Below are 19,210 nucleotides of genomic sequence, written 5' to 3'. Positions count from 1 at the left end.
CCTCACCACCTTTTACCCGAAGGGCAGCTTAGGCTCCGAGGAAGTTTTTTGCAAGAGATATGTTCAGAGACGAGACAGAGGGTAGAGGCTCAGAAATACAATAAAAAATGATTAAAAAGCATATACACATAAGTACTTTAAAAAGGCATCGACGGCCACAAGCGTCATGGTACGATGATGTAAGTCCTAATCTATTTACATGGCCCCTTTGGCCCAGGTCAAAACTCAGGGTCGCCAGCGTCGGCGGACGACGTGGGAGGAACCACCTCCTCTTCGAACAAACTGGCCAGCGCCATGCTAGGGGCCTCAGCCGCCTCCACCAGCTTCATGACCTCCTCCTCAGCCTTCTCGTCATCCTCAGCCACGACGTAACCGTCACTGACGGCCTCGAGGTCGATGCTGGCGTAGTGCGAGGAGACAATGGCCAGGGCTTTCTTGACGCCCGTGTGTAGCGCCCCCCAGAGCCGCTCGTGGACTCGGCCGCTCAACGCGATCAAGCGGCTCCCGAGGGAGCTGCCCGACTTGACCCCCAACCTCTAGGGCTTCGCAGGCGGCACGGGTGGCGCTCTGCAGCGTGTTGTGCTCCCGGATCTCGGCCTCGAGCACCGCCTCCACTGCGACGGAGGCCTCAGCTGCCCGGGTGACCTCCTTCTCCAACCCTGCGCTAAGACAGGCGGGATGGGGTTAAGCACGAAAGAAAAACAAGTCAAACAGGGGCACGAGCCTATGAGACTCACCCTTGGCTTTCTCCCTCCAGTTTTGGACCTCAACCCGAGAGGCCTCGGTCGCCCTGGAAGCCTCCTTCTCTAGCTCTACGTCGCATCAGGGAGTTAGGAGTCGAACGCAAGAAAAACAGATAAAACAAGGGGCATGGCTCAACAGGACTCACCCTCGGCCTTTTCCTTCTAGGCTAAGGCCTCGACCCGGGAGGCCTTGGGCACCTTGACAGCCTCCACCAGGGCACCTTTCGTCAGCCGGTGCGTGCTCTGCTCCGCACCCAGCTGCCCGGCGATGGCCTTGGCAGAGGCCACCACTTGTTCGGCCTGGGACCTGAAGGTGTCCCGCTCACCGGCCACCTGGGTCAGCTCCTCCTCTAGCTCCTTGATCCGTGCCGCCAAAGGGGCAGCCTGCTCCTGAGTTGTGGCTGCCTCGGCCTTGATATCAGCACAGCAAAGGCGGAGGTCCTCCACCTCCGCGCTCCGCGCCGACAGAAGCTCATTAGCATTGGCGAGCAGGTCCTTCTGCTGCTGGAGCTGGTCCCAGACGTCCCTCTCCCACTAAAGGAACATCGACTTCCTGAGGGACCGGGCCTCGAGCTCCTGGATAGGCAGAATAAACGTCAAGCACTGTGAGAAAACTCGGCAAAAAGACGACACATCACAAGAAAAGAAGGCGTGTACCTAGGCAACACCAGGCAGGTCGTCAGCCACGACGGACAGCGCTATCCACAGTGACCGCTCCACCAGACGACGGTATTGCTCGAAAGAACCCCAGTGCCCCCTCGGCCGTGTCCTTGAGGGCAAATAGAGGCTCCCTCTCAGGGTCGTCCCGGCTCCGCCACAAGACACGCAGGCTATCCCACCCGCGGGGTTCGGGTTGTACCCGGACGAGGACTGAGCTCCCCTCGCCAGAGGTCGAAGCTAGCTGCTCTGCGGTGCTGGCCGCCTCGGCATCCGCCACCTCCTTCCCCCGAGAAGTATCATCAGAAGAGATTGAATGAACCTCCACCTCCCGGGCGCTCTCCTGTGACGGCGGTGGGTCTTGGACCGGGGGCGCTACCGAGGCTTGCCCCGCCTCCATCTCTGCATCCTGGGCCACCGGCTCTGCCATGCCCACGCCGGCCTCTGCCACCTCGGCCTCTATGGTCTCAGGAGCTCCAGCCTCCGCCACCTCGGCCTCGGTGGTCCTGGGAGCCCCAACGTCCGCCACCTCAGCTTCGGAAGCCCTGGAAGCCCTGGCCTCTGCCACCTCGGCCTCGGAAGTCCTAGGGGCCTCGGCCTCGGTGGCCTCAGTGATTGAGGGCGCCTTGGCTTCACCTAACTCGAGGACCCCGGCCTCGCGCGACGTAGGCGCCTCCTCCCCCGCTTGCTTTGTGGCCGCCTCGGTAGCCTCTCCTTGGGTGACCGACTCCTTCGGGTTGGCCCTGGCTAACGCCACGCCACGCTGTATGGTGGCCTGTGCCTCCACCACCCATCGAGCGGTGGAGCTGGTGCTCACCTTGAGCATCTTACGTGGCGCCAGGGCGGGCGCTTCCACCTGACGCTTCCGGCTAAAGGCAAAGCACTCATAAGGTCAGCATACGACCAAAGAATGAGTGGGGGATGCTGTAAACTCCACTGACAAAACACTTACCATGAACGGGGACACAATAGCTTCTGTACCGCGTCCCTCGTCCTCGATAATGGTGGTAGCGGCGGCGGTGGCACGGCCCCCGTGTCTGCCGGTACCGGCCGGCCCTTGCCGGACTCCAACACCTCCTCGGCCCTCTACGAAGGCGGTTGGGCCACCCCCACCGTCGCCCGCTCCACCTCTACCGTCGAGCCCACCGGGCTGACGGCGCGCTTCCCCAATGCCCGTGTCTCGGGCATGTCGGCCTCGGCCTCGGGGTGGGCGGTCGCTAGCCCCAAGGCGCCCTCTCCTCCTCCTCCTAGAGACGCCAGGCCACTCGCCGACGCCCTGGGCGCTGTCTCCCTGAGGTCAAGGAGATGGTCTAGAGGACCCCACCCCGCCTCGCTCTTGTCGTTATCGCTCGAAGAATCCATCGACGACGGTGATGGGGATGGCTCCTCCTAGAGGCCGTCGTGCCTTTGTTGCCAGCGACGTTTCTCTAGCTCATCACGCTCAAGGCTCTTCCTCTTGTGCCTTGCCTCCTCAGCATCCTTCCGCTCCTTGTATGCCTCGGCGTGCGCCCTGTTTGCCGCCCGCCACTCCGCGTCCTTGGGAACAGGTGGCGTGGAGGCTCGCACATCCCTCATCCCCTGCAGGAACGACAAACGCAAATAAGGAAACAGATTGAAAAAGTAAGGAGCAAGGAGGCCTCGGGGGCCACAGCGACGCGTGACTCACCAGAGAGATGTACCCCCACGACTGGCGCATCGGGAATGGGGTCAGACCACTGCTCCTCAGCTGCCCCTCCACCGTCTCTCTCACCCGACGCAGAATCTCCTTGTCGGAGAGGGCGATGGCGGACAACCGGACACCGTCGATCGGCTCATCTGGTGTCATCTCGAATAGGCACTACCACCAAGCCATTAGTGGTAGCACCCTCCGGCGGTGGAAGGCCACCACGACCACGGCCGTCGTAAGGCCGTGGTTGTGCAGCCTCTCCAGGGCCTGCAGGAGCGGCTGCAACTTGGGCTGATCAGCCAACGGGACGCTGTACCTCCCCCTCTCTGGCTGGCTCTCCATGACCTGCCCGGTATAGGGGGGAAGCCCACCGTCGTCATTGTGAAGGTAGAACCAGCTGTTGTACCAACGGCGGTTGGACGATGCGAGCTGGGCCAGGATGTAGAAGGGCTGCCTGTCTTGGCGCACTTGGAGAGTGTAGCTGCCGGCCCTCAACGCCTTCCGTGTGCCCGTCGGTTTGGTGGTGAGCCCCACCCGAAAGAAGTGGAGCCATAGCTCCTAGTGGGGGGCAATGCCTAGGTACCCCTCGCAGACGGTGACGAAGATGGCCGCCTACGCGATAGAGTTGGGATTGAAGTTGTGGAGCTCCACGCCGTAGTAATGCGGGAGTGCTCGCATGAACTGGTCCACCGGCAAGCCAAGACTGCACTCGTGGAAGGCTACGAAGCTCACGATGTAGCCCTCGCGTGGCCTCAACTCCGGCTCGCCCCCTGGAGTGATCCACTCTGGTCTGTTGGGGTCGGTAATCGGGCGAAGGAGACCATCGTCGATGAGCGACTGCAGCGTCGCCGTAGACACGTCGGACGGACCCCAAGGATCTGCTTGGACGACAACAGCACCGCCGGCCATGGGTGCGGTGGAGAATGCAGCTATGGTGGTAAGGCGTGCTCTCGCTATCCCTCTCTCTCTCTCTCTCGCCTTTCCTCCCCCTTCTCCCTTCTTCTCCCCGGCGCTCTCTTCCTCTGTTCTTAGCAACCGCTCGAGGGCAGAAAGGGCGAACGTAGGCAAGCAAGGTAAGGAGGGGCGGGGCGAGGCTCGTCACATATTTATGAGGGAGGGAAGGGGGCGAAATGGACGGGCGACGAAATCAGGGAAGTTTCCCTCAGATCTAGCGCAGTTAATCCGGATCCGACCAAACCGCCCACGCGTCCACCTTTTCCTTATTAATCGCGTGCACACAGTAACGTCCCATCCACAGACGTCATGTCGCATTTGACCACAACAACAGTAGGCGCCATTCTGTCTCCCTGAGGAACTGCCTCAAAAGGCGCAAACCGCCGTCGTCAGCCGATGGGAAGAGAATATCCCCCACCCAATTCCTTTCAGGCTAAGGAACTGGGCACCGAGCCCGTTACGGTCTAGGGGTTTGAAGGCTGGGCCCTCGAGGGTCTCGACAGCTGCCCCAGGACAAACAGAGTCAGGGATGACTATGGGCGAGCCTGTACATGGTCGAGGCCCAAGCAAGCAATTGCTTGGGATGCCCTAAGTCGTGTCCGAGACCGGCAGGGAGGTCTCTGAATGGGATCCCACCATAGAAAGCACCGAGCCCCCGAGGCCAATCGAACGGCCCTGGGACCCACTAGAGAAGCCCTCTGGTACTTTTGGAGTGCGTCTCTAGACCGCTAGCCGACCCCTATCGAATGGGGCATGGGCCTCGACTCGGACTTACCCGATAACAGCTCACCGGAGGTGTCACTGCTCGCGCCCACCAAGGGTAGCCTGGCATACTCCACCCCTCCTTTCGAACGAAAAGGATGCGCGAGGGCCACACAAAAAAGATAGGGAAACTCCTGATCGCCCTCTTGCTTCGAGCAGAGGCTCGAGGGCTCTTCTTGCAACCAAGCCAAGGCCCAGCAACCCGAACTCGCACTCGGGGGCTCGGCAAACGCGATAAAAGGCACCGAGCCTGTTACGGTCTAGGGGTTCGAAGGCTGGGCCCCCGAGGGTCTTGACAGCCGCCCCAGGACAAACAGAGTTAGGGATGACTATGGGCGAGCCCGTACATGGCCGAGGCCCAAGCAAGCAATTGCTTAGGATGCCCTAAGTCATGTCCGAGACCGGCAGGGAGGTCTCTGAATGGGATCCCACTGTAGGGAGGCATCGAGCCCCTGGGGCCAATTGAACGGCCCTGGGACCCACTAGAGAAGCCCTCTGGTACTTTTGGAGTGCGTCTCTAGACCGCTAGCTAACCCCTATCGAATGGGGCACGGGCCTCCACTCGGACTTACCCGATAACAGCTCACCGAAGGTGTCACTGCTCGCGCCCACCGAGGTAGCCTGGCATACTCCACCCCTCCTTCCGAACAAAAAGGACGCACGAGGGCCACACAAAAAAGATAGGGAAACTCCTGATTGCCCTCTTGCTCCGAGCAGAGGCTCGGGGGCTCTTCCTGCAACCAAGCCAAGGCCAAGCAACCCGAACTCACACTCGGGGGCTCGGCAAACATGATAAAAGGCACCGAGCCTGTTATGGTCCAGGGGTTCGAAGGCTAGGCCCCCAAGGGTCTCGACAGCCACCCCAGGACAAACAGAGTTAGGGATGACTATGGGCGAGCCCGTACATGGCCGAGGCCTAAGAAAGCAATTGCTTGGGATGCCCTAAGTCGTGTCCGAGACCGGTAGGGAGGTCTCTGAATGGGATCCCACCGTAGGGAGGCACCAAGCCCCCGGGGCCAATCGAACGGCCCTGTGACCCACTAGAGAAGCCCTCTGGTACTTTTGGAGTGCGTCTCTGGACCGCTAGCCAACCCCTATCGAATGGGGCATGGGCCTCCACTCGGACTTAGCCGGTAACAGCTCACCGGAGGTGTCACTGGTCGCGCCCACCGAGGGTAGCCTAGCATACTCCACCCCTCTTTTCGAACGAAAAGGATGCACGAGGGCCGCACAAAAAAGATAGGGAAACTCCTAATCGCCCTCTTGCTCCGAGCAGAGGCTTGGGGGCTCTTCCTGTAACCAAGCCGAGACCCAGCGACCCGAACTCGCACTCAAGGGCTCGGCAAACGCGATAAACACCCCTCCTTCCAAACAAAAAGGATGCGCGAAGGCCGCACAAAAAAGACGGGGAAACTCTTGATCGCCCTCTTGCTCTGAGCAGAGGCTCGGGGGCTCTTCCTGCAACCAAGCCGAGACCCAGCGACCCAAACTCGCACTCGGGGGCTCGACAAACATGATAAAACCCCTCACTCAACATGAGAAAAGCCCCTGGAGGAATAAATCCACTCCTCTAGGGCCTCGGGGGCTACACCCGGCAGGTGCGCTCGCGCGCACCCACCGAAGCCTCAAGTATGAAACACCATCCCGCCAGGAGCTGCCGTGAGCCAAGTCTCGTCAAAACCTCAGGGAGAGCGCTCACACTCTCCCTGAGGCTCGGGGGCTACTATTGGGTACCATAAAAAGGGGTCCCCTAAGTGAGAACCGAAAAAATCGCTTAGACCTTGTAAAAATTGAAGCCAAGAGACAACCACCGGCGAACCCCCACCTTGTCCGAGGCCCGACCGGACCACCTGGCCCACCTCGAACAATATCCAGGCTCATCCGAAGCGGGGTCGGCCCAAAATGAAACCACGAGGCCTCGGACGAGGTACTGATTCTCCAATTCGCCCGAGGCTCCACCCGTAAGGCCTCCGACGAGGTACCGATTCTCCGATTCGCCCGAGGCCCCGCCCGTAAGGCCTCGGACGAGGTACCGATTCTCCGATTCACCTGAGGCCCCACCCGTAAGGCCTCGGACGAGGTACTGATTCTCTGACTCGACCGAGGCCCCGCCCGTAAGGCCTCGGATGAGGTACCGATTCTCCGCCTCGCCCGAGGCCCCGCGCGTAAGGCCTCGGACGAGGTACCGATTCTCTGATTCGCCCGAGGCCCCGCCCGTAAGGCCTCCGACGAGGTACCGATTCTCCGATTTGCCCGAGGCCCCGCCCGTAAGGCCTCGGACGAGGTACCGATTCTTCGATTTGCCTGAAGCCCCACCCGTAAGGCCTCGGACGAGGTACTGATTCTCCGACTCGACCGAGGCCCCGCCCGTAAGGCCTCGGACGAGGTACCGATTCTCTGCCTCGCCCGAGGCCCCGCGCGTAAGGCCTCGGACGAGGTACCGATTCTCCGACTCGCCCGAGGCCCCACCCATAAGGCCTCGGACGAGGACATCACATCCAACCAATGCGTCCAACCACTCCCGCGACATCAGTCGAACGATGGCTCGATGCAGCGGAGTGGCCGACGAGATGGGAGTCACATCGACGCCATGCCGTCCAGGACAGGACGGGGCAGGGGTTACCGGCCGCTGTGCTCGGCGCTATGCCCACAACTGACGCCCGTGCCGCACTGTACTGCCTAACCCCTGCTCCAAAGATAGCGCGGCATGGAGAGTCAAGTCCGGGCCCCTGTAGCCTCAGAATCGATGCACAAAACCAACTGCTCCCTCCGAGCCTCGGCTACCCACCTCTAGGCTCCTGTAGCCTTGGGACTCGCGCCCACCGAGCCCCCCACGACGGTCCAGCCTCTGCATCGACTAGGCCTCGGCTCTCTACATTGTCAGCGCTCTAGGACCGGCACGTCGCTCGCAGTACGCACCATGCCCTACGTCAAGCCGCAGGAGCTCCCACGTCGTGCACAGGGCCAAGCCCTGTATCCTCGGAGTCAGCACACCCGCGCCGTCGCGACTACCCAGCCTCGGCACTCCGCGCTGGTCAAACATACAGCAACCAGCATGCCTCCAACAGAAGAAGGCGCGCCTACCATCACAGGAGCTCCCACGTCGCACAGGATCAGGCGTGACCGGCGCGTCGCTCCAGTGCACCGAGGACAAGGCCGCTCCACCGACCATGCCGCCATAGTGATAAGCTGCAGGGCTCGGACACGCCACCTCCGCTCATAAAACGCCACGTAGCAAATGCATGTACCGCCCCTGTGCCTCCCTTCGACTATAAAAGGGAGTGACCGGGGCCGCTTCTAGAGGAGAACGGACACGAGCAAGCAACGCACAACGCTCTGTAACACGCACGCTTCCTCACTGCCTGAGATCAACATCTCAAGCAGCCCACGCCACTCTACGCAGAGACCTAGGACTAGCTGCCTCTCTCGCTCAGCTTGTAAGCCCCTACTACAAGCATATCGGTGCAAGGAATACAAGATCGCTCTCTCAGACTGGACGTAGGGCACCTATTGCCTGAACCAGTATAAACCTTGTGTCTCTTTGCATCACCATCCGGGATTAGGAGCACACAGTACACTTGCACTAGTCGGTTGAGGGCCTGCCGGTCCAAAACACCGACAGGGAGCTTGGGCGGCACGGCACCCGCGGCGTAGCGGAGCCGGACACGGACGGCGTCGGCGCGGTGGTGTCTGAGGTGGACACGGCGCGGAGGAAGGAGACGCCCTGAATAGTGGGTCCAGATCGTCAGCGAGAGGGAGGAAAGGAGGGGCGTGCTGCGGCCTTGCGGGCTGTGAAGTTGGGCCGACGCTCGCTGGCCGTGGAAGTGTAGGCCCATGCGGGGAGAAGGACGACCTGCGGTAAGGTAAGCCAAACTGGGCCAGCGCAGAAGGAGCGGGGCGCAAGTGGGCCAGCGGGGAAAAATGGAACGGGCGCGGGAGCAGGCCTACCGGCCGAAAGCGGGGAATGGGGAAAGAAGGGAAATTCATTTTTTTCCAATTTTTCCAAAACAATTTCAAAATGCGAATTCAACTCAATTTGAAATCCGACTTCAAACCAAGCAACACAAAATAATATGCAGCGACATGAATGCACCATCATGTATTTATACCTATATTTGATTTTATTATTATTTTCCTAAATTCAAATGCTCATAAAAATGCATAATTAATCATTTTCTCCTATTTTAAAAATATTGCAAATTTTAGGGTGTTACACGCCTCCATCCTGCCTCCTCACAGCAGCCACCTCACCCTAGAGCTCGCAGCGCTGCCGCCCAAAACCGTAGCTTTGCGCTGCCTTTGATCCGCCGCCGCGCTGCTTTGCCAACACCTGGAGCCGTTCACCTAGTTTCGAAAGTCGGTAAGGATAGGCCACCAGCCCTAGCCGCACTCTCTCTTGCTCCACATAATTTTCACCGTGATGCTGACCCGCTTGAACAAGCCCCACTTCGCCTCCGTGCTGTCGCGGCCCTCTCCGACCTCCTAGTCGCGCTCGCCGTCGCCCGCTCTCTCTCTCTCTCTCTCTCTCTCTCTCTCTCTCTCTCTCTCTCTCTCTCTCTCTCTCTCTCTCTCTCTGCAAGCCCCGTGACCGATGAAGGCCAGAGTCGCCGATTCGACATTCTCCGGGGAGGTCCAAGCCGTGTCGGCAATGGCACCACCGTGCCCGGCCTATGATACCCCTTCGATGCACCACGCACCCGTGGACGCGGTCCACAGGTCCACGTCATCCGATCCATGGTGGACCAAGCCAATCAGATCGCGCCACGTAGCATCCACGTGGACAGCGACCAAGTCAACCCCGCCGGCCACGACACTTTTCGCAAAGACTTAGGATGGACCCGTCCCTCCCCGACCTTTCCCTTTCTCCCCACGGTGCCGGCGGCACCGCATGCCCCCCGTTGTCGATCCTCCATGAAGAAGCAAAACCACCCCTTCCAGACCCAGATCCAAGTCCCCGCGCCCTGATCTATCCATCCATGGTATCGCTGGAGTAGTTCCGGCGCTCCACGGTGAGCTCGCCTCTCCGGAGTGCGTCTCTGGAACATGCGCTTCCTCTCAGCCTAGCCCACCGGAGGTCACTCAGGCGCCGGTGGCCAGCACCATCCCCATCCCCAAACCCAGTCCCAGCCTGTCGACGACCACCTAGGACCCCGCAGCCACCTCCCTAGCGCTAGCCACAGACTCGTCGTCCTCCCTCTCCCCACATGCTCCTCCCTTCTTCCCTGCCCATCAGTCATCAGGTAAGAGCTAGTAAGTTTCGGCGTTGGGAGGAGGACTCCTATCCTGGCAACTACGACGACGACCTCAAATCAGCTGCCAGTCGCTCGCCATACCTGGACGCCGCTCGCAAGGCCCTCGAGGCCGCGCCGCCGCTGGGGGCGACTCCGGACATGGCGCAGTGCGCAGTAGCTGTGGAGGAACCCCTTCCGGCGCCCACCAAGTCAAAACGACGTCATCGGCGCAAGTCTAGGAACAAGACTGGTGGTTGCAGGGCTCCTCTGCTTCTGGCCGCGCGAGTGCTGGCGGAGCATCCCCTTGGTCCACGGCTGGCGGCAAGGGTCCCCGCGCTCCATCGCCTAGACCCACGGCACAGGCCGTTGGTGTCTCCGCCGCTGACGAAATCCACGGCCGCGCATGTTCCCCGCCCAGGGACCAACGTCGACGCCAGCGGGTTCCATGTCATCGAGAGGCAATCCAGCATGCTGTCCGGAAGTCACGTTATGCCAATCCAGGCACCACTACCGTCACCTCCTCTCCACGTGTGCGGCACTCGGCCACGCCACCATCACGGCCGTAGCATGTCGACGATGCCAACGATGGGCATGAGGCCGGTGCTGCCGACGGGGCGGAGCCGGACCCTGTGCTGGGGCCCGGTTGGGGCACGATGTTCCAGGGCGCGATAGCTATCGTCATGGGAAACGTCAAATGCACCACCCTCTCCTGGCGCGATTCATGGAGATTCGGTCCACGTGGGGTCCGGTTGCCACGGTCAGCAACCTTATTATCCTGGTCAGGGATGACACCGCCATCGCCTTTAGGACAAGCGTCTTAGGAACAAGGTCAAGCCAGGATTTTGAAATTCAAATGTCATTTCCGTCAAGAGCTAGCTCCTCACTAGCTGGATCCTATGCTGCTGTTCGAAGAGCCTGATCTACCCTGTCATTTGCGGACCAGAGAGCCGCCCACGCGTGACGGGCGACCACGACGTGGGCCTTGGCCTGGTGCCACACCTCTCGCATTCGCAGTCCTGGCGCCCTAACTAGATAGCTGGCATCCATGACGCCATGCTATGGCCTCCACAAGCTGTCCGACACCTCAAGGCCCGGATTGCAAGAATTGTCGTTGCCCTTGCCTGGTCGCCGCAATCGTCGAGAGCCCTTGCCTGACATCACGTGCTCTCTGCTCGGTCGTGATGCCCCAGAGCCTTCCGCGGTGGTCATGCCTCTCTCTGTGCCACTACAGAACCCACAGACTACCGCTGCTGTTGCCGGATCACATATAGTCGTGTATCCTTTGGGGGCATGCGCAAGCCACCCGCCCGGTCTCCTGTTGCCGAGGGATCACCTCAGGGACAGGGATCGCCCAGCAACATGCCAGGTACCGGTTCTCCTACAGTCCAACCCAACTCAGTCCAAGACTTCATAGCTGCCGCTCGAGAAGCCACTAATCCAGTAGCCACCACGCCTTCGCGTCTCGCGCGTGCGTGTCAAAAATCTGGTGCCACGGCGCAGTGATAGACTTGAAGCCAAGTCCGTCTACCGTGACCCGAATCTAGAGAAGCAGGCCAAGCGGGTGATGCTCAGCAAATGGTGGCCCTCGGCGAGCGCTCCACGATCATCGCTGGCGACGCCTGACGCGTCCACGCGACTCGGTTCCACGAGACGTTCCAAGAGCCGTTGTCTTCCTCCAAACGCGCAGCTATGCGAGAGCTCTTCCCCATGGCTGGTGCTCACAGGAGGCGGGTGCGGCCGCATGCGTCTTGAGCACGGGTTCACTCACGTTGCAAGCTCTTTGGTCGCACATTTTGTAACACCCTACCATTAAGCATTTCATTTGGCACTTGTATTTCATAAGCACAAGCATCATCCAAGCATTCATGAGCATGAGCATATGAAATTTTATCTTGTTCTAACATATTATCACACGTGATGTTGATCATATACATGTATATGCTTGTGATAATGTGTGACCAATGCAAGAGATGGTTGTGAGGTCACAAAAAACACCTTAGACATATCTAGGATAGAAAATGGAATAATGTTTGTATTCATGGCATGGGCTAATTTTGCTTATAAGTCCTAGTTTACTCAAAACTTCATTTTTCATGATACTATTTTGACTAGAGTTGAACTATAGTCTAGAGTGTTTGCATGACAATGCACCCTTAATAAAAGTTGTAGTTTTTGACATGGGGAACAAACTTTATTTAAGGGTCATGAGCTAATTACATGACTAACATGGTCAAATAGAGCTCACAAGAATCAATAAAATGTTGTTTTGGGAACTCAAAATTTTTCTAAGTGTGAAGCTGAGTTTCAGTTTCAATGTAGCCTACTTTGGAGCCTTATAGTTTGAAAACTATTGCGAATTAGATAAAACTCCTTTAAGCAATCTTATAGTATTCATGTAGCTCTACAATTCTATTAAGGAAATTTTTGCTAACTCGAACCGGTTTGGGAGATCCAGGGGTTCAAAGTTGCTCTGTCAGTCGGCTCCTTCACCCGTCTGAACCAGTTGATCGAGCAGCAGCCGTGGCCGATCGGCCACAGGCTGCGGCTGCCACTTGGTGTCCATACGCTGGCCCTAGCCCCATGCGTCAGGCTGGAGCGGGCAGAAGAGGGCACCGCGTCGCGCTCGCTCACTCTCTCTGCCTCGCCTCGCTCTCGCTCTCTCTCTCGCAGTCGAGCCACGGTGCCGTCGCCATCGCCGCGCACCTCCATCGTGCTCACGCGCCACCACCACCGCACCTTCGACCAATCCATCTCGCCCACAGCTCGGCCACCATCTCTTCTAACTCCTCGACCCACCATTGTAGCCGTTTGAGCCTAGGTGAGGCCACATTGCACGTTGCCGTCACCGCCATGGCCACGGTGCGCCGCCGAGCTCAAGCTCGCCCGTGGCCAGCCATCACCATTGCTCCTCCTACCTTCCTCTCATTTGGTCTATCGTCGCTTTAGGTCATAGAAGCTCACGCCGTAGCTCATTTAACCGCTACCGCAGCAACCATGCGGGAACACGCATCCGAGCCGTGCGCGTCCACCATGTCTGCGAGCTCAAGCTCACCGCGGCTGGCCCTGACTAGACCCCGTCGTCCCCCACTAGCGTGTGTTTCCGCATTGCCATGAACCATAGCACCATCACCGAAGACGGAGACTCACCACCGGCAGCCATATCGTCAGAATGGTGACCTGACCGTCACCACGCTCACGCCGCCGTGCCGCCATGCACGTGGCCGGAGCTCACCGCCGCTTCGTCATAGTTCAGACCTAGCCCTAGAGCTCCGCTAAGACCTCCTGACGCGGTAGCCCCGCTCACCTGGCCGTGTCGTCGCCGGAGACGGCGAGCCTATCACCACATGCCGCCGTCGAGCCACCATGCTCACCAATGATGTAGCTCTAGTGAGCCCCTTGGCCAACCAAGCCCATCGGTAGATGCGCAGGGTCAGGTTGAGTCTAGAGGTGGTGGCCTTGCCGCTGGAGACCTCGCCATCAGCGAGTTCGCCACCGGTCAAGCTGCTGCCCTACTTCTATGCTGATGACATGTGGGGCCCGTTGACCTGTGGGGCCTAGCAGTCAGTCGTAGCGGGTGTAGTGAACCAGGTGCACGTAGCGATTTAAGTTTTAAATGTTTTTTCTTTATTCTTTTCAGAAATGAATTCCAACTTCAAAAATTCATATCTTGAGCTAGCAGTGTCCAAATTGAGTGAACTAAATTTTGTTGGATTCATCATGAAGTGTACTATTTGATAAAAATGGAAAACCTACTGTTTGGGGGTATTTCTGGGGGAATTAAATTAATCTAGTTAAGTGCTTTTAAAATAGTTTATATCTTGTAAAATGCATAACTTTAGCTAGGTTAGTGCTAAAAATGTGATTCCAATTTTGTTGATCTTGTGTTGACATTCTCTAGCTAGAAAAAAAATACTAAACCTACAGTAGGCACTTGAAATATGGTTTTACTATTTAACCTTGATTAATTGCTAGTTTCTAGTGAAGTTAATAGGGGTAAATATACACAACTTATGATCATGAAAAATTTTACACAACATTCTTGTGCTAGGATGAAAGTAGAAAAAATATGAAATCTATTACTTGACACTTTTTACTAGGTTAAACTATTTTTACTAAAATAAGCCTATGCAACTTGCCATTTTTGTAGGGGTTGCTATACTTATCCAAATAGCATGAAATTTATACAATAGACTACTGGAGTTGTATGTAGGCTGCTGTAATTTTTTTAGGATTTATTATGCGTTAGAAACATTATCCTTTAAATCACCCTATTATATAAGGAAATTAATAAATGCATATAAGTAAATTATTTGGGGTTAACAATGATATTTTCTATGGTGCGTGTGATGCATATGATCTATTGATATGAGTAGTTGTGCTCAAAATTAATTGGTTATAGGCAGCTAGTTAATTAATGCTTTATAATTCAACTGGAGGGTTGCATGTGTAGTTTCTATTGTGGTGACAATCGCATAATGAGAATGATCTTTTCTATGAAACTTGTCAATAGCAAAGTTGTATATAACTTACTCATCTGGCTTGTCCAAAAATTTCATGGTGATAGGCCTAATGGTTTGAGAGTTATAGCTTCTAGAAGTCTGCTATCAGCTTTGCTTAATCTCTGGACATATCTGAGAGAGGTAATTATTTGACCTGGTTAACCATTTAATCATCTTAAGTTGATTATAAGAAAGGTGTAGACAATTTTATAAGCTTTCTAGAAAGTGCACAATCACATTGTTTAGGTGTGTAAAACTCCAGTTATGGTTAAAGCAAGTGACTGCTGTCTTGCAGTCCAGAAAATACTTTAATTAGATGTTTGTTAAAGTTACTATAGAAGAGATATGCACCTACTTAGTAAAAATAAAGTTAGTCTTGTCATCACCTTAATACCTTGTTGTTACGTACATGTATGTTTATGCATTTCCTCATATCCTATCATTCATGTCATCACCTATGCATTCTTGTATCTTATTTCGTGCTCATGCATATAGGATCGCTGGAAGGGATAACATTGCTGGAATTCAAGACAGTTGAAGAAGAGGACCAGGAGGCACAACAGCGATTAGCTCCTGAAGGTGAAGAGCAGGTCCTAGAAGAATTACCGAAGTGCCCAGATCATAGGCCTATATCCTTTTTGAAAGGCAAACCCCGGAGCATTCTAAGCCTCATATGTTTTACAAATATCAACTTGAGTCCTTTTATGTCTGATGTATTAGGTTATAGGAGTTGATTGGAAACTCTTGATGCATATAATTTCCTTATCTAGACATATATCTTAAACCCTGTATAGGTCTAGGATCGAACATATGCTTAGCAATGCTTAGTCGGTAGAAGTCGGGTGATTCCCTATCACCTACGAGATATAGGTGGATACCAAAGCACGGTTGGCTATATTTGCTATCGTGGAAAATAACCATGGGATGTTATCTAAGTGGAGACCGAGAGGGAATTGGTATACCAATGGTGTTGGGTTGGCCATGTTGATCCCACCTATGTGGATTAAGGACCATACCATTGCTAGCACTTCTACCGAGATTGAACGCATGCCTCTCACTTAGCTAGCCGGATAACTCGTCCTGACCGCAAAGCCGAGTAGCTAAACTCAGGCCGGGCCTCATTCTGTTAGAGTGTGCACACTAGAGGTAGTAAGGATGTGTAGGGAGCCAGATGTGAGCCCAAGGGCAGGGTAGTCCTAATCATCTTGGCAACCAGTAGAATCCCTAATTGTGCGGCGCTGATCGAACCCACGAAATGTGTACCTGAGTTGTACCAAAGGTGACCTGATGCGACCCCGATGGGAGAAGTGTGGGTTTGTGTTAGGAATAACTATCCAGCTAGTTGCAACCGATTCGAATCGTCATCTCTCTCGGATAGTGAGAAACTCGACTAACTCCAACATCGTAGTAATTGAACTATGGAATTTGATGGTCATGATGAACATGGGGATGTTACACCGGCTATGGTTATTATTGTTATGCTACATAATCATACATCACATGTTTAGCACAGGTTAGATGCTAATCTAGAGATGAATAGCTATAATTAACTTGAAATCAAATTATAAAATATATAGCTCAACTAGTGGCTTTTTATGCAAAATGTTGTCAAGCTAGCTCCACTTATAAATCCTTCCATGATCCTTGGAGTCACTTTATTTTTGGTTTATGATGGATAAGTCTAGCTAAGTACCTTCTTGTACTCAGGGTTTATTTCCCACTTATTGCAAATGGCACGGTATATCATGGGTATTGTAAGAATTGCTTCTCTCCCACCGTGGACGAGGAGTAGGCCATGGGCAAGGCGCTTCTATATATGTAATCTATGATGCTTTTGTTGGAATGGATCATGAACTGGCATATATTTGAATAAGGGTGTGAAATGTTAGTTTTAAAACTATGTTTGCTTCCGCTACTACTACATTTGAACTTGGGATGTAATAACTCTTTTCGTACTCCGATGTATGTTGAACTACTTGTGAACTTATGTAACATGTGGCTTGTATGTTGAATCATGTACAATCTTGTTTGTGTGTTGGATTATTCGAGATCCTGCGTGATACTCGATAGTCTACCGGGTTTATATGGGCTCAAGTATAACAGTGCGATCGCTTCGGTGGTTGCCATTGTACTTGTGCTCTTATAAATTGGTCGGTTCTACCACACATTTATTTTCTTAGTTAGTTACAACAGTGTGCGTTCCACCGTCTAGCGGTGTCTTGTATTCGTGTTCAACCCCATCACTCATGAGACCTCGTCGCGATGTGATGACAGGCGTGTAAACCTTCTAACTGATATTGTTTTAAGTGTAGAATCTCCATTTTAGCTCCGTTTCGACCCGTTCAAGCTGCGTTAGATTCATAACAATGTAATCTACGTGTTCATAATAATGTTTAACATGTCCCTAGCACTAGAATTTCATGATTTGAATCCTAACTTTAATCATGATTATGCTGCTGGGTTTATAAATAAAATATGATTAATTCAACTTTAGTTTTCTAACTCAAATATAAATTTGACTTAATTCAATCTAGATATTTCTCTAAAGTATCTTATACATGTTTTATATAATTAAAATAAACAAAGCCTATAGTTTCCTTTTTCTCATATAAAGTAAATCTTTCGGTAGTCGTTTCTCTTTCACCGTAGCTCCGATTAGAGTGCTTTTCGCGTCTAAGTGCTCGTAGCAATACGTAGATTAGTTTGCAAACTTTTTTATTGTTTGGTGTACTGTTCTAATTTGGTTCTATTGTTCTCTTTATGTATGATTGCATGGATGCTTGTGTGGTGTTCTATGATCATGTCTAGTCGGTGAGCTTTGCGTTGGTGATCTAGAAGAAGTTGGTGATCAAGAAGTTCTTTGGAGGCTGGGACCAGTAGAAGATCTAAGTTTAAGGCAAGTATAACATGAGATCATCCATGTTACCTACACACTTTATAATCATTATAATTCATGTTGTATGTGTCTAATATTGTTTCCCCAAAGGATTGATCTAGCTTTTGCTATCTTGATACCTATGGGTTTATTGCATATGGGTAGTTTTGCTAGCGCTCAATTTAAACAATCATGATCTTAATGTTGACTAATGGCTTTATGCAACAAAGGATAAAACTTGCTTGTGAGCAACTTTATTATAGGGAGAGGGAGCTCTTGCTTTTATCATGATGCTCTTGGCCCTCCCTAAGGACTTATCTATCGACAAAAGCTAGGACTTACAGTACAACCATGAGTGCTACATGGCTCTAGCTTTAGTTTAGTAGGACTTTTCTAGCTTGTTAATGGTTACCGAAAGGCGCATAAGGGGTTTGACTAAGTTGGGCATAGGACAACCTCTCCTGTTATGAGTACTTTCAGATCGAGTGTGCCATAGGAGTAGGGTGGTTCCTATGTTTGCAGGCCATTGACACCTAGCGGCTATTAACTTGTTAGACGAACCTTTAAAAGGCTTCATAGTGAACCCTACCGACCTTCCTTGGTAGTGGGTCAATAGGTTGGCCTCCTTGGGCCAAAGGGTAAATCATGGCTCATGGTGAAAGTGTGCAACCTTTGCAGAGTGTAAAACTATTATAACAGTCATTCTCACCGTCACGGATGGCCTAGAAAAATCACAGAAATGAACATTTCAAAGCGATAAATGGTGCGTTCCCAAAAACTAGCTGACAAGTGGGGCCCAGATGTCAGCGAGAAGAAGAAGCGCTATGGGCTGAGCAAAGAAGGAACACGAGACGGGTGGCCCAGATCACTCAAATGCTGAATCCAATGGGAAAAGAATTTGTGTGACAGGAACAAAAGTTTTACAAAGGCAAAGGATAGCTTTTGTGTTTTTTGGGGCGTGAAAGCCAAATTGGCTTGTCATGCAAGGGTAGCTTCGCCTAGCTAAGCAGGTTAGCAAAAACTAGTCAGGCATCCAAGCTTGCCCTAATTCTATCACAATATGTGCTTTTTAGTGGTCAAAAAAAAATGTGGTTCTTTACTAAGACCGAGGCTCACCGTGGCTAGCCGCGGCCACATGGTAACAAACTCACATTAGTTGGGACCCGCCTCTCTAACCGCCATGCCTAAGGGCCCACCGTCCCTGCCCCCTCCTGCTCTATTTAAAAACTAGAGCGCTTTCGGCCCACCGTCGGTACTTCGCCCTTCCATAATCCCCACCACCCTCGCGGCCTCTCCTCTCCCGTCCCCATCCTCCATCACCTTCTCCTCTCTCCCGTCCCCATACTCCATCGCTAAGGAACCTTGCTACACTCCATCGCTAAGGAACCACTCCCCATTACCGCCTCCCAGCGGCTGACGCTAGCTCACTCCATGCCCATGCCCTCACTACGATGCCACCCTTCTTGCTCAGGCGCGCTGCCTATCGGCGGCTCCTCTTTCCCACCACCACGATGAGGATGAGGCAGCGCGGAACATGCCCCTAAGGGCCCACGTGCTGGGCGGGGTGCTGTGGGTGCACACATGGCGTCATGGCCTAGGGTACATACCAGCGAGCCCGGGGCGCGGGGTCGCTTCACCGACAATGACTCGCGCCACGACACCTGGCAAGGTGTCGAAGATCTCAGTGCTGATGGTGGAGAACCTCGACAACGCCATGCTTCCCATGCTGGCTAGGGGTCAGTTCATGTCCTACATCACTGAGGGGTCATCCATGGCCCATGGCATAGCCCACGTTGTGGTCTGCTCATGCCACCCCGTCTCCT

General features: G+C 54.1%; 1 protein-coding gene across 1 annotated transcript; it reads right to left on the bottom strand.

Annotated features, from left to right (window-relative positions):
* Nucleotides 1-218: 218 nt before the first annotated feature.
* On the bottom strand, nt 219-3,408 carry LOC136480350 (basal body protein 10-like). Its single transcript, XM_066477927.1, has 7 exons — nt 3,265-3,408; nt 2,815-2,978; nt 1,438-2,269; nt 1,288-1,319; nt 965-1,197; nt 535-659; nt 219-434 (listed from the first exon to the last, which is right to left on the bottom strand). The coding sequence occupies exons 1-7, from the start codon at nt 3,406-3,408 to the stop codon at nt 219-221; spliced, it is 1,746 nt and encodes a 581-aa protein (XP_066334024.1).
* Nucleotides 3,409-19,210: the final 15,802 nt, after the last annotated feature.

The sequence above is a fragment of the Miscanthus floridulus genome, chromosome 9 (assembly GCF_019320115.1).
Source record: "Miscanthus floridulus cultivar M001 chromosome 9, ASM1932011v1, whole genome shotgun sequence".
In the NCBI taxonomy this organism is placed as follows: Eukaryota; Viridiplantae; Streptophyta; class Magnoliopsida; order Poales; family Poaceae; genus Miscanthus; species Miscanthus floridulus.
This window is presented reverse-complemented; position numbering and strand designations above follow the sequence as displayed.